The 15,172-nt window shown below is 37.9% G+C and overlaps 2 protein-coding genes across 4 annotated transcripts in view; one reads left to right on the forward strand and one right to left on the reverse strand.

Moving 5' to 3' along the window:
* The window catches only part of TMTC3 (transmembrane O-mannosyltransferase targeting cadherins 3), a 32,597-nt gene extending 24,723 nt beyond the window's left edge, over window positions 1–7,874 (reverse strand). For 2 of the 3 annotated variants that reach the window (XM_030460874.1, XM_030460866.1), the window contains exons 1-2: window positions 7,772–7,874; window positions 232–325 (exon numbers count right to left, since the gene is read on the reverse strand). The gene's annotated coding sequence lies outside the window, so the exon portion shown is untranslated. The remainder of the gene's footprint in view (window positions 1–231; window positions 326–7,771) is intronic. The other variant, XM_030460890.1, reaches the window with a different exon arrangement.
* A 55-nt stretch (window positions 7,875–7,929) lies between these two features.
* CEP290 (centrosomal protein 290) overlaps window positions 7,930–15,172 on the forward strand; it is a 45,911-nt gene continuing 38,668 nt past the window's right edge. The window contains exons 1-10 of the mRNA XM_030456344.1: window positions 7,930–8,275; window positions 10,509–10,548; window positions 11,156–11,276; window positions 11,409–11,486; window positions 12,235–12,304; window positions 12,566–12,612; window positions 12,985–13,128; window positions 13,344–13,397; window positions 14,381–14,533; window positions 14,881–15,063. Of these exons, the coding sequence (XP_030312204.1) occupies window positions 11,175–11,276; window positions 11,409–11,486; window positions 12,235–12,304; window positions 12,566–12,612; window positions 12,985–13,128; window positions 13,344–13,397; window positions 14,381–14,533; window positions 14,881–15,063 (831 nt within the window). The 5' untranslated portion in view covers window positions 7,930–8,275; window positions 10,509–10,548; window positions 11,156–11,174. The remainder of the gene's footprint in view (window positions 8,276–10,508; window positions 10,549–11,155; window positions 11,277–11,408; window positions 11,487–12,234; window positions 12,305–12,565; window positions 12,613–12,984; window positions 13,129–13,343; window positions 13,398–14,380; window positions 14,534–14,880; window positions 15,064–15,172) is intronic.

Consider the following 15,172-nt stretch of genomic DNA (forward strand, 5'->3'; position numbering starts at 1 on the left):
ATTTCAGTTACCTTCAGGTTTAAGTATACTATTATCCTGTTCAGATAGGTAATCTCAGTTTGGTCTTCAGCATGGGCCTCAGAGCACAAGAACAATCTATTACAACTACTGGTAAAGAAGCAGTGGTACAGGAAGGAATACATGTACAACAAGATACAGGTGCACTTAAAGCTAAAAACAGGACAAAGACGATTTTAAAGGAATCAAGCTAACCAATTGAGTTGTACTCACATAATGGCAGTGGGTTTTTTCTTTCGTAGTATTTGGAGCACTGGCTATCGGTGTTCAATCATGAAAGAGCCTTTTTTCAAAGCTGCCACTATCTCTGTAATATAAAAGGGGGGAAAAGCATTAACATTAAAAGGTGCTGCTACATATTTTTGCCAGGCTTGATCAGAATACTTTAAAACACTAAGCCAAGATATTTATGGTCTTCTTGGCAGCCAGAGAAACCACATTAAAACAAAAAACAAAGAATATTGCAGGAATACACACGACAGCCAACTTTTGAAATTCAATTCTAAAGTTTTTCAGACTCCCTCCTCAAAGAATGTGGAGAAGAAACTGCTGCTTCTCACCCTACTAGAAACTGACTTTTGAACTCCTTGTTTGGAAAAGCATCTGAACAGTGCACTTCCTACATCTTGAAGTTCACTAGTTCTACTGAAAAGCAGACACCTGAAAAGTACTTACAATGAGCAAGTAATGATTTTCCAATGTACGAGCCTACATTTCTCAAATACTGTGTTCCAAAAATTCATGGGACAAGATAAAACTGCCATAAAGAACCAATGATAAGGTTTAAATAAACTAATCCTTTAAGAAAAAAACCTGCAGGTGAGTACGTTCTTGGTGACTTGAGACTTCTTTATTAACTTAAATTTACTGTATTGGTTGAAGGAGAAAGCCCATGCAGACACCAAGTACCAAGGAGTAACTCCAAGACAATTATTTTACAATTCTATTTCAGAAACACCTACTGATACAAAAAGAGGGGAAAAAAAAAAAAAAAAAAAAAGATAAATTCCCAAATATAGGCTCATATGGAAAGGAAAGGGCCTAACCCTCTTTAATTTCTAGCTTTTCAACATATTCCGAAGGTTTTTACTTTTCCCTACACAGAATACACATCGAGATACTTATCCCTTAATCCTAAGAAAAAGGCTTTTCCAGGATTTCTTTTAGCTCTGAATTTTTAATAATTCTTCCAACCAGAACTCTCAATTTTACACCACTACTGACCATGCTGTTCCCTGACAGAGCTACGTTTATCTACAGGCAACTATAGAGAAAACACCATTTTCATTTGCATGAAAGGGATCTCTTAAAGATAAGGAAATTAAGATCTTAGCTGCATCCAAAGTCAGGCTTAAGTGACTAGCCTAACATCAGACAAGCCTGTTTTGAGAATTCCAGAAAAAAAATCTTTATCATAATTTTTAATTTGCAATTCAACCTCTCCTCTACATGCACATTTCAATCACAGATACGATTGCAAATACACGCAAATACTTGGCTATAGCTTGATCTTTCAAGACAAGTATTTAGACGCTCCAGGCAATTCTGAACATTTTATTAAATTTACTATAAGGAATTAACATATGCAACAAAATGCTTAGTTCTGGTTTTAGCAGTAAGTCACACAAGACACTGTTTGAACTGTGCGAAGCTTGGTAACCTCAAATGCATCACAGCATATAGTACTACTAGGTCTTGGCAACAGATGGGCATAATGGAAATCTCAAAGAACACTCATTTTCTAGCATTACACTTCCAGGGAGAGCACAGGAGAGGAAAATGGGAACTAAAAGGCCATGTATAATCTGTAGATAGCACAGAATTGTAGCACTGAAACTTTACTACTTCTGACTTGCGTTCTTACATTCTATGGTCTTATTTTCCTGAAGTACACTTTAAAGACACATAAGTTAGAGTAATTACATTTTCCATCTGGTCTGATAAAGCAGATTTTAAGGAAGGTTCGCCATCAGAACTACTTCCTATCTTCTGTTACAGATGGGTCTAACATCATACTCCAAGCTTCAATGATCATAAATTTATTAAGAATGTATGATTAAAAGAGAGGGAGGCTTATAAAAGCTAATCCCTACTTTGTATGCCAGCCAAAAAAACGTATGTCTGCCATTAAACTCAGAGGAAAATAGCAATTGCTATTTGGCAGCCAACACACTTTTCCCACTGACTAATCTGTTACCAGTTTGGAAATTAAGAATCCATAGGAGTATGCAGGACTGAGAACCTCACAGATTAAGAGGTTGCTGAAGCCTTGGTATGACTGGGCTCCACAAGTAAATCATAAGTATTCCCTTTCTTGCCCAACAGACATGCTGAACTTTTCTGTCAACCAAAGTACAGACTTGTGAGTGCTAGAACACCACTCCCAGAGGTGGGTGTAATACCTGTAAAACATGCCAGCAACTTGTTAATACAGGCCTCCTGTGACCAAGAACCGCATCACTGTTCCACTACATGTAAACAGATTTACTGTCCCTGAGGTTAATATCTTCATCTCAGCTACCCACTGCTACTTTCACAGCTTGTAAGACTGACCATCAGATACCTTAATCACTCCTTGGCCTGATTTTATTGTCAGTTCATGGCCTACGGAACAGCCACAGAGCTCCCATTTGACTGGATTTTAATCAGGCCAGACACACATTTTATTACCTGTTGGTATCTGAACATATCATGAGGAATGTACAGCTGAAAACACTAGGCAGTAAGGTAAGCCTTTTGAGACTGAAACCACCCAGCTGCAAAGATCTGATTGTGGAAAAGAGAATGCCCTAGGTGAGCAAAACACCTGACTGTTAATCTACTTTTCTCAAGCAGTTTGGTACAGAAATCTGCATTTTGCACCGTACTGTTTTCATGCATGTACAGACATTGAGAGGGAAGGACAGACAAGAACCAGAGGTCCCATGCAGGTCTGGCCTGTAAAGCATGTATTCTTCTTTCAAGTTGCTGAGAGCTCTACCAGTTCATCCAGGCTTCTCCTTCAAGAATTACAGACAGGAACTAGACAGAATAAAAAAAAGCCAAACAAACAACACAAACACCCCCCAAACTCTTTCAGAAAGGTATGAAAACAAAGTATTTCTCTACAATTACTACAAGTGACAACACAGATAGTTTAGCACTGCATACTACAAAACAGTAGTCTGCACAAAAAAATTCAGTACAAATAAAAAATGCGTAATTATGCTCTAAGAGTATCCTCAGCTGGGAGACTTGGGAGCAAGGAACTGCCATTTTCTGCCCAGATTAATTTAGAAAAAATTAGGAAGTATGTATTTAGGAAGGAATACACCTGCAATTAACGAATATGCAACAGCTTCTTAGCTCTCCATAATTATCTATAACCTAATAAATGTGCTATCTAGAAATAGCATCATTACAGCAACACACTTGCAGGAAGAAATGTATTTGTCTTGATTAGATACATCTTGCTATGAATAGTTAGAAACTTGAATATCCATTTAAAATATTTCTTCTTTGAGCTAATGGCCCTTGACTATTTTATACCCTGAAGGAAATTAATCACATTTTCTCTTCTGATGAAGTCTACTTCAAAGAAAATGTTCTAAGTCTTTTTGTTTTATAGAAAAAAATAAAACAAAGCAAAAGAAAAAGGTGGCAGTAACAGAGAAGTTGAAAACTGTGGCTCTTCTATTTGGGAAAAAGCTTGTACAGCCCACCTAATCCTGCTCAGGATTTCCACAGAAACTGACAGGAAGAAAAGGCACCATTAAAATCCATCTCAAAAAGATGCCACAACGGCAAAGTTCTAACCTGTTCCACTAACTGTATGTAAGCTCTTGCTACTCCTGAAAATACTCAGCAATTATGCCATGTTACTGATAATTGCTGCTTTTGGTACAGTTAGTATTTTGAAAGTCAGCTCCAGTTGTCAGAAAACTTAGCACTTTCAACTACAATCGAAGTGCAGCTGTTCTTTGGAGATGACAGTCTAAGAACCAGTGATGCAACAGTCTGTAACTCCAAAGAGTCACATCAATAAAGAGCACTTTGCGTGTGCAATGCGAGGCATAATTATGTATTTTATATTTAATTAGGCTGCTGGAAAGAAAAAACAGGCAATCTGTGTATGGTTTAGGCATTTTCTTTAAGAGCCTTGGAAACAAAACTAATGAGTGTTTATGAACACAGCTAATCATAAAATGTGGGCTTTCATCTCTCCTGTTTGGAGTTCTAAAGCCACTGAAGACATAGACACACACAAAAGAGCTACCGAAAAATAGTCATGCATCTCATTTACTCCAGAGAGATGTACCTTGATAACCACTGAGGTTCTGAACTGTTTAAACATAAATTTAAGTTCACATTAAATTATCAAAGTTCACATCCATTAAATTATCAAAGGTAGAAGAAAACAAATAGCTGTTAAAACTATTCCTATATTTATTTTTAAACAAGTCAGAAACAAGTTAATCTAAGAGCTGGTGGCTGAATTAATAATGTCAATGAGGGATTTGACACGGGCATTTAGTGATAGGATGAGGGAGAACGGCTTCAAACTGCAAGAATGCAGATTTAGGTTAGACATCAGGAACAAAGTCTTCACTGTGAGGCTGGTGAGACACTGGAACAGGTTGCCCAGAGAAGCTGTAGATACCCCACCCCTGAAGTGTTCAAGGCCAGGCTGAATGGGGCTTTGAACAACCTGGTCTACTGGGAGGTGTCCCTGCCCATGTCCTGGGGGTCAGAAATAAATTATCTTTAAGATCTCTTTCAACCAAACCCATTCCATGATTTCAGCACAGATAAATACTATAGGTTACCAAACCCAGTAGTATAGTCACTTAAAAACAGCATTTGAGTTTACCTTCTGAGGGTCTGCTAATGTCCTTATTCATCTTGCCTACTTCCCACCCTGTCTGTATTTTTGGCTAACTTGAATATTCTTTCTGTGGATTTGGTGTGAGTATTTAATGACAAAGAAATCATAATTTTGTTTGTTGTCCTTTTAAAATACAACCTTTCAATTAATCTACTCTTAAAAATGTCACTCCAAGGTACAACTTGAGCATGAAAAAAAACTTAGGTGCACAGCTGATATTTAAATGATAGGGCTCAATTCTCCTGTAGGAGAAGGCAAACAGCATTTGGGAAGAGGTGGAAGAATACAAAACATGCTTGCATTCCCCTTTCATCTTGCTTTAATCGTTGAGAAGAAGAAATACAACAAGAAAATTTTTATTGTGGCCACCTTCCCCTGCAAATACTACAATATCAAGGAGAGTAAGATTAATCTGAAGTACTCTTCACTACCAGCAAGACAACAGTCTCCAGCCTTCTCCTCATACAGTTCTAAAATATCAACTAGATGAGGAATGGTACCTCTGATACAGAGTCCAAACTCCGTATGTTGTAGGCCAGATTTCCCATGAGGGATAGATACCATGAAGAGCTTTCTGGAAACAACGCAGCTGAGCTGAAACTCAGGATATTTTAGGGTATGCTGGTATAAAGAAGCGTACATAAAACAATATAAAAATGGCTTAGATGAAGACATTAGTTTAGGTGATGGTTTTACTTCAATTCCTTTAATGCAACCGGTGCAAATCAGTTGAAAAGTTTTTTATCCCTTAGAGTGCTTTAACAGAATATCACACTTCAAAGTCAAACCTTTAGTGAGTATTTTTGGTTTTGGTGTTTTGTTGTGGGTTTTTTGTTTGTTTGTTTTTTGTTTTGTTATGGTTGGTTATTTTCCCCTATATTCAAAAAGTTACAAAACAATACCTTTTATATTAAGAATAACTACATAAACCATGATTTGTTTCCTCATGGTATGCTGACACAAAAATAGTGTCTCTAAAATAATACTGATCTACACTCTCAGTATTCCAGAAATACAACAGTGGAAAATGCACATTTGTAAATGCCAAAGAGCAAACTAACATGGGTGGCATAGGCTGAAAAGACAGCCTTTAGACTATGTTATGCATGTCCTTGGTTTATGCTTGGTCTGTGTAAGAGTTCTTACAGCATTTTATTACCATTTCATTAGGTCTTTGATATTGCAGTTTTTGTACTAGGTCTTTGAAACTACACACTATTCCAAAACTGTGGTTTAACATGGCTGTCTAACTCTTTTATCAGGGTAGGTCAAGCTGTTTAGTATGAAGTGAAATAGTTCTTCGGCTCCAGAACCACAAGCATGTACTCCCCATATACTAAGTTGGTCACACAATTAGATGAGACACAGAACAAAAGAAAAAAAAAATTCACTTTCTGTAAGCCAGTCTACATTCTAAGCCTTCTCTCTTTTTACGTGGCGTTAATACTTCAATTCTTTTCACTCTTTTTTCACTTTTGGAACTTTTTGTGCCCACCTAAAAAACCCTTATATTTCTGCATCAATCTTCTTTACTAGCTGCACTACTTAGATGTGGTTCCACTACCATTATATGTAACAGTGTATTTTCTGTAACAGTATTGATTCTGTAACAAAACAATACTTTAAAAATAATGAAGCACATTAAATAAAAACCATTGAATAACTATACTGGCCTTAACAGATTGTTAACCTGGCGAAGAAAAATGTTCTCATTCAGAAACATCCTATCAATGGATAATTTGATTTTCTGTATCTCAGGAGGATCCATCTCCTGAAAACTCATCTTGTAGCAAAGCAGCATGATTCTCTGGATCACCTGCTCCACCTGTGAAACTCTCTCCTGATAAGAAGTCCCTGTTGTACACTTAATAATTAATAACTCTATTTTTAGTAACATTAAAGATAATCCTGTCTCTTTCCCTTCCTGTATTATACAGTTGGCTTTTCTTACCCAATATAGAACTGTAATTAAACAATCCCTGGCTGAGGGATAAAAATCTTTACTTCCAATCATGATTTAAGAGTTATGCCATGACTGGAACAAGTTGCGTAACTATAAGGAGTGCCAAGAATCTTGAGTCTTGTCAGCCTTCATTAAATATCAACACTAATCAAGAAACAGCAAAGAAAAAAATGAGTAACTCAGAAAAAGGCAAGAGTCCAGAGATGACAGGATCACTTTTCACTTCCCATTAAGAAAAAACAAATCATCATCACCTCTCCACAGTTGCTGAATAAACGCAAAGATATATACACAGGCCTCAAAATTTTGCTGGGTTTCCTTTTTTTATTTCAAAAGATGCGTTCACACCTATTTCTTTAAAACACTGGATCCCAAACTTTCCGAGCCACCAGATCATTACCAAAGCTCTGACTTCCTCGCTAGCCAGCATTACTCGATGGATCCGAGCAGAGATTACAGACATGAGGTGATCTTTTCCGCTGATGCTGTGCAAGATGTTTCCTGGGCCCCGGCTATGCCACAGTTACACATGAAGCACACGAATATGTGAGGAAACTCTGCAGCCTCCTAAGCCAGCCGGTCATGCGGGAAAGACCCTGTGCCCCGCAGCTCTGAGGCAAGAATCGTGAGGCCGGGGTGAGGGGCGGTGAGGCCGGGGCAGCGCTATCGCCAGGAAGCCTGAGGAAGGGAGTGAGGCCAAGCCGGGGCGCACGGTCAGGGACCGATCCCGCACCGCAGCACAGCGCTCAGCAGGCGCGCAGCGCTCACGGGTGAGGCCCGGACAGGCACGGCCAAGACAGAGAGGGCCGCCCCGGGAAACAACCGCGGGCAGCAGTTTAGCCGGACCCAACCCTCCCACCCGCCATCTCTTGTCTTTAACAGAAACATCCCTCCCCCCACCCTCAACCTGCCGCAGCCCGCCCTACCTGAGGCCACGGAGGATGCGGCCTCACCGCTACCGCCGGCACCACAGCCACCACCACCACCGCTGCCACCCACGGCTCTCTCCACCGCCACCCGGCACCGCGCATGCGCACCGCCCCCTTCCCTTCCCCTCCAGCACTGCTGCCGGGAGACGAGCCCTCCCTCCCCGGGATGGCGGGCGCGGAAGCGTGCCGGGAGTTGTAGTCCCAAGGAGCCAAGCCCCACGCTGGGACACGCAGCGCCCCGCAGCGCCCCGCAACCCCTGAAACCGTTCTCCCGAGCGGCATCGCGCCCTGCCCCGTCTGGTCCCCCTCCCCGCGCCCCGTGCAGAGCGGGAGTGCTTGGCTGGAACAGTGCCGTGCCGCGGCAGCGTTTACTTTCCCGGCGCTTACGAGTATCCGGCTGGCCAGAAGCGGGGCCGGCAGCAAAGCTTGATGGCGTCGCTTAGCAGCGGCCTCCGCCGACCTCGGGGAGCGGTGAGGTCAAGGGGCGGACGGTGCTCTGAGGTAGGAGGCCACGATCGCTGCGCTCTGCGTTGCCGCAGGCCGGGGGCGGCCCGCGCTCCCCTCCGCAGGGCCGCGGGCAAGCGCGCCGGGGGAGGCGGCGAGGCGGGCCGGGGGTCCCAGGCAGTAGGGTCCGGGCGTAGTCGTCGTCGCGGTGCGGTGCCTGGAGAAAGTTCCCGCCCGCCGGGTCTGCTCTCCAGTGGTGCCCCAGCTCTGAGGTGCCTCGCGGTGAAGGTGGACGCAAAACGAGGCAGTTTGCTAATTCGGATGAAACGGAGGCAAAATCGTCGCTGTGGAGGGATCCCGGCCGTCATTGTATCATTCCCGGGGCTGGGATATACAAATTGGAAGACAACAGGAGCCGTGCTTAAGATCCTATTTTTGGCTGATCTTCTGTAGTCAAGATCAGGTGCCTTGTGGAGCTGGTTGATGAGAGCTAGTCTGGGTAATGAAATTCGGAATTCAGAAGTAGCTGAAATTGAGTTAGGCCTGGTAAACTAATACGGGGTTAGCAGGTGACATCTCCCCCAGGACTCTGCTCCTACTTGGTGTACTGTCTTGCTCAAATACACGTAACTCCTTGCTACGTATTGTATACATGTTTATAGAAAAAGAACACCTATTCCCACTATTGCTAAATTTTAGTGTGATGATAAAGTGATCTGCCTGGTAGTTTGGATGTGTCTTCATGCAGCTTCCTCAATGCAGCACAGGCCATTTTTGTTCTAGCAGAACATAACTTTTTAATCTGCTCTTGCTGAACTTTGTAACATCTGGACATTTTATGCATGTTAATTGCTTGAGAAAGTCATGAAAATCTTGTGATCACGTGTCCACCTATTTCACACTTTTTTATAGAGCCATGATCTGTCTAAATGTCAAAAATTGTCTGTCAACTGAAGAAACCAAAATTCCACTGATGGCAGTAGTCAGGTGGTGGGACAGGATGCTTAGGGAGGTGGTGGAGTCACCATCCCTGGAGGTACTCTGAAACTGTGTAGATGAGGCACTTCAGGACATGTTCTAGTGGGATGGTAATTTTTATTTTTGTGGGGTTGGTGGCTGGCCACAATGATCTTAGACGTCTTTACCAGCTGTGGAAGTTCTGTGATTCTGTAAAAGCACAAATTCTAGTTGATCGTAGTTGATCACCTAAGTTTCATAATGAAAAACTCTTACATTAAATAAGTTCCTTACTATTTTAAGTATATGTATACTGTGGAGCATATTGTATGTTCTGGAGATGCCCCCCCACACCTGAACGTGTAGCTGGTCTTCCAACAACCTGGATTGTTTATGTACAGATACCTCTTCTTTTGGATACAATTTCAAGACTGACACTTTCTTAAGACATTATTTCATAAGAGAAAAAAGATATTTTAAAGAGGGAAGGTAGGAAAAGATTGATAGTAGTAAGGTTGTGTATTTGCTTTCAGTATAGTTTTGTCAGGGGTATCTTATGTAAGATTCTTACATCTCATTGTTTAAATAAAATCTGTTCTTAAAAAAACAAATCTTAAGCAAATATGTGCATGAAATCAAATAGTATTCAATTAACTTAAGAAGTAAGAGTGTCAAGATCAGTATGGACTGTTAATTTCAGCAAGTGCAGCTACTTACAAGAGATTTAGCTGAAAGCAAAAGTACAAGACAGAAAATTACCTTCATCCTGGCCCAAACCAGGACAAAATGTTAAACACAGGGGAGTTCTGGAGTAATTTACATATTGAAAAAATAAGAGGAAATGTTGATTTTTATCCTCAAGCATCCAGCGGAGTCTCAGGGTCTTTCAGCTCCTCTTTCTGACTGCTTAGGCATACTTGTTGGGAAAATTCATCCTTTCATGAAGGAAGTTTCTGTTGTCAATCTTTAAACTGATGAATGATGAGCAGGGTGCATGATGGAGCAGATTTCAAAATATTGACCTCAGCATAGAGCATGTTTGCAGTTATTGACTGAATATTTTTTTTTTATAAAATATATATCCCTGCTGTGTCATTAGGTTTTTTTATAATAATGCTGAATTTAATATTCTAATTAGGTTTATTTCTTTATAATTTTTCTTTACCATTTATGTATTATTCATAATCAGTATTATTAAAAATAAGCAATAATTCGATTAAACAATGTTATTTTTTAAACTTGGCAGAATCTAATTTTTGTAATATTGATATTAAGCCTAGATATACCTGCAGAGAATAGTCTAATAATTCCTATCTCTTCTGGTTTTTTTCAGATACTGCATTGACTTCTAGGTGGCCCACAGCAAGCAGTAGGTAAGCAGTAGAAAGTAACTTTGCACCACTTTCTGATCAGATTTTTGTCAGTTTCCAGATTGTTTACTGTCCTTTATCAAGTCAAGTATTCTAATCAAAAGGAAAGTGTTTTTAATACAGGAGTTTAGTATCTTAAACATGAACACCAGGAAATTGGTGCTGATCTTATCAAACTAAAGTGGGTGTTTGTTGTGTTTTAAATATTAGAAACAATGGGTTTGTGACTATAAGGAGATTTCTGTCCTGCAAGGGCTGGTTCAAAGAGCATCCATTTGTGTTTACTCATTAACTTAAAAATACAGTATTGAGAGATAGGGTGGGAAAGAAAGGTATTAAAGTTAAAATAGAGGTTTCACCTGAGTCCTGATCTTCACTGTTAGTGTCACAAATTCCTTAAGTATGCATGATCTAATCTAGCTTAAGGAATATAATTATTTTACTATAGTCTCCTTGTTTGCAGTAGACCAAAATATGAACACAATATTAATTAGTGTTACAGTTATTAGAGTAATTTTGTATGGTTCAATGGACAGACTTAAGTCAGTTGAAAAAAAAATCAAGTGGTACTGATAATGCCTGATAATTTTTCTTTTGATTTTTGTTCCAGGAAAAATTATAAATTCAGTATGGCACCCATTTTAGATTGGAAGAACCTTATTAAAGTTGATCCAGAAGCTTTGCCTCGTCAAGAAGAACTAGCGGATAGATTGCTGGAAACTATATCCAGGGTACTCAAGGGAAAAAGAGAACATAAGAGTTTTGTTACCCATTCTTCCCTAAACTGTCCTCAATCCTTAACATACCTGAATTATTTATTTTGTGGATTTCATTAATATTTGTATTAAAATCTTATTCCTTAGATTGATGGAAAACGCTTAAAAAATGAAACTCGGGAACAAGTGATACACCTTTTTAAAATCACTCAGTCACTGATGAAGGTTTGTATCAATCCTTACTTTCTATAATTCTATAGATTCATTTGTTTATTTTCCTTTTGTTTAGATAAAAGAATCATTATTGTAATTTTTTTCTCTTCCTGCACTGAACACTCTTGTTACTCCCAAGAGCATTTTTATGATACGTGTGTGCTTGTATCTGAGTATCTTCTTGTAGCTGTTAGGATTACAGCATGTAGCATTGGGAAGTAAAGTGAGTAAGTCTAACATAGTTACTTAGTTAAGGAACCTTACTTGTGGAAAATGCAAACAGATCTCAAAAAATTTTTTAGATTTTTTGTCATGATTTTAACTTACATAAAAGTTTTTGTAGTACGTTGATGGTTTAGAGTAAATGAAAATATCATCATGAATGGAGAAACACTGGCATCCTAAAACTGATCTTAGAAATCTATCATAACCTCTTGTCTTTACACAGAAATGTACTGAAAGCAAGAAATTACAGCAGTGTAGGTTAGCATATTGATTTTAGAGATTTTTTTAAACATTTTTTAGTTATCATCGGTGTGCTTGTGAGTGTTTAGATGGCCCTGTGAAACACTGAGGAAGATATTTCAGTAATCTGAATTTGCCAGCATGGGGAAAAATGTGAGTGGTTTTCTTTAGTTAGAGAGAAAAATCAATGGTTTTTTGTAAATGTTTTCATCATTTTAAACAGAAGGTCTACAGAACAATCTTAACACAAGTTAATAGTAAATAGTTCTTTGTTGCTATATGGTTTTTTTCCCAGATGAAAGCTCAAGAGGTAGAGCTGGCACTAGAAGAAGTTGAAAAAGCTGGGGAAGAGCAAGCCAAATGTGGTAAGCAAGACTTTTCATGCTGTACAGACATTATTTGATAAATGTTTTGTGTTTGGGGTGGGTTTTAGTTCTTTGTTAGTTTGAGTTTTTTCTTTGAAGTTGAAGGAAGACAAGTAAAATACCAACTGCTCTGAAATAATTGCTCCAGTAAAGCCAAATGTTTGAAGATTATGGTTAACTGTTGTTGTTTTATATAGTTCTTGCTTTACTGAGTAATTAATTATAATTAATTAATTAATTATATCTGTTCTACTTTAACAGAAAATCAGTTTAAAACAGAGGTTATGAAGCTTCAAAATGAATTAGAGGTATGTTTTAAAATTTTGTTAGTTTATCAAGTGCTGTTTGATGGGGTTTTTAGATGAGCTTGTTTTGGTTTTTTTCTCTAGTAAAGATATGTAATGAGCCATATTTTATTTAATAGTTTTAATTGTCTTTTCAATATTCACCAGCCTTGGGTTTTGCCAAGGGCTGTAGCTACAGTGATTTTTTTAAAAATACTTAACAAATCCCATTTATGTATAGAGGTTATGAAGATTTTTTTTTTAAAAAAAAGCTAGAGAGTCCTTCCTGTTGCTTTTCCTTAACACTGAGAATGTTAGCCTTAGCATCACTTTGTTTTTATTAACTCTTTGTATTAAGAACTTTACAAGGTTTACAGTTATTTTTATGCTCTTAAGAAGGCACAAAGATCTGCTGGTGGTCAAGATACTGTTTTTTTGCATGATGAGATCTGCCAACTGGAAAAACAATTAGAACAAAAAGAGAGACAGTTAACAGATAAAGAGAAAGAACTGGAAAAAGAGAGGAAAGTGAATGAACAGGTAAGAATGACTTCAGCTTCACTTCTCTAAATGCTCTTCTGGCCTATCTTTTGAAAAGTCATTTTGAAAAGAGCCTCTGAAATTATATTAAACAAAACAACAAATCACTCATAAAACAGAGTGTTTCATTTGTTTTCTCTTTTGTTTCTAGTGTTTTTTGTTTTCATAGTTTGTGGTATTAATGTTGCCTATAAATGTTTTCCATCTTGTTCTAGCTTGCTCTTCGGAATGAAGATGCTGAAAATGAAAACATCAGGTTAAGGAGAGAGGTTAGTAAACATACATTGAGGATTTAGTGTATCTTTAAAAGTCTGTTATTAGCTTTTTGTATTTGTAATCTCTGGTGTGGCATGACTTTCAGCTCCGTTTTAGAACATTTCCTGGTTATTTGTGCAAAGAAAATATAAAATTTTAATCACTTTTAGCAAATATATAGTACATCTACTTCAGTAAAACTTAGTTAATTCAGCTCAAGAAGTTCCTACATTTGAGTTTACGTAGTCATACTGTGCATTAGTTTTGATTGCACTTTGTGTTTTGAATTTTTAGTATTTTTCTTAAGTACTGTTGACAGATGTATTTGTTGGATATTAGAGAGGATTCAATTTATCAAAGTGTATTCAGTTTATTCAGTTTATTAAAAATTCAAAAGTTAATGTAACAATAAAGGCAAAGATAGAGTTAACATTCTTTATTACTAGAATCTTTTTAAAATCATTCTCTTGAAACATTTTTTTTAGCTGTTTCTTGGGGAGGAAAAAAGGTGTCTTCTATAGCATTTAATACCTATAATCTGAGAGAAAAAACAGTGAAAGTTTAATTAATGTCCCGGGGAGAAATCTTGAGAATTATTCCTCAAAATGCTGTATTAACTATTTATGTTTTTATACGTACACACACGCACAGTTATATAGGAAAACTCTTTTAGACTCTTTTTTTGTTTTGTTTTAGTTGGTTGTTTTTTTTTAGTTTTTTGTTTTTTGGTTTGGTTTATATTGATTCCTAGTTAGTCTTCCTAAAGCAAAGATAATTTCTAATATTTTCATGCTTTGTTTTTCTGGTCTTGTTCTCTCCTTTTTAATTTGAAGAAAAAACACATGAAGAAAAAGGTGAGGCTTCTAAATACTCTAAAAGCAGACTGTAGGAATTTGAATAGTCTTGACTGTGGTTCTTTGTGTTAGCTTGCTAGAAAAATAACTTTCTGTCTTCAGCTCTTCAAAGTAGCTTTATGTTTTGATTGCTTTCTGTGCAGAATGAACAATTACGTCAGGATTTAGCTGACTATCAGAAGCAAACATATTCTCAAAAAGAAACAATTCTAGTACGAAGAGGAGAGGAGTCTGATTACAGATCACAGTTGCTCAAAAAGAACTTTGAGCTTGCCCAGTATTTTGATGATATTCAGGTAAAAATATCTGTATGCTATTGAGTATTCTATGGATTGTTACTGATAGTAGGGTTTTTTTGCTAAGTTATGTCCATTTGAAAGTTGTGTGGTAAGGAAGTGATAATGCAGTTGGGTGCTTTGGTGCATATAATCTGCATCTGTGAATCTGGCAGAATGACATTACTGGCAATGGATAATAGGTCTTTTATTTGCTCTTAGGATTTTTTGATGATCTAGAGGTGAAATACTCTCTGCCATCCTAATTAATACTATCAAGTCATATATGTAAAGTAGCTATCAGTTACTGATTGCTCAGGTATTAAGATCTGCACAATTTAAAAGAAGCTTTTTCATTAATTTTGCAGAATTTGACTGAAGCTAACGAGAAGTTAGACATTCAAAACCAAGAAATGAGGAAGAATCTTGAGGAATCGGTGCAAGAAATGGAGAAGATGACTGATGAATACAACAAAATGAAAAGAATTGTCCAACAATCTGATTTTGTTATGGATCAGTTAAGAAAAGAGAAAGAACATTACAAACTTCAAGTAAGAACTGATTTTTCTAATAATGAATATAATCAGGTGTAAATTCTAAAACATAGCTGTAGATTAGAATTTCTTTTGTGCAAAATGCTAGTCATAGTCTGGTCTTAAG

Source organism: Calypte anna, chromosome 1, assembly GCF_003957555.1.
Source record: "Calypte anna isolate BGI_N300 chromosome 1, bCalAnn1_v1.p, whole genome shotgun sequence".
Classification (NCBI taxonomy): domain Eukaryota; kingdom Metazoa; phylum Chordata; class Aves; order Apodiformes; family Trochilidae; genus Calypte; species Calypte anna.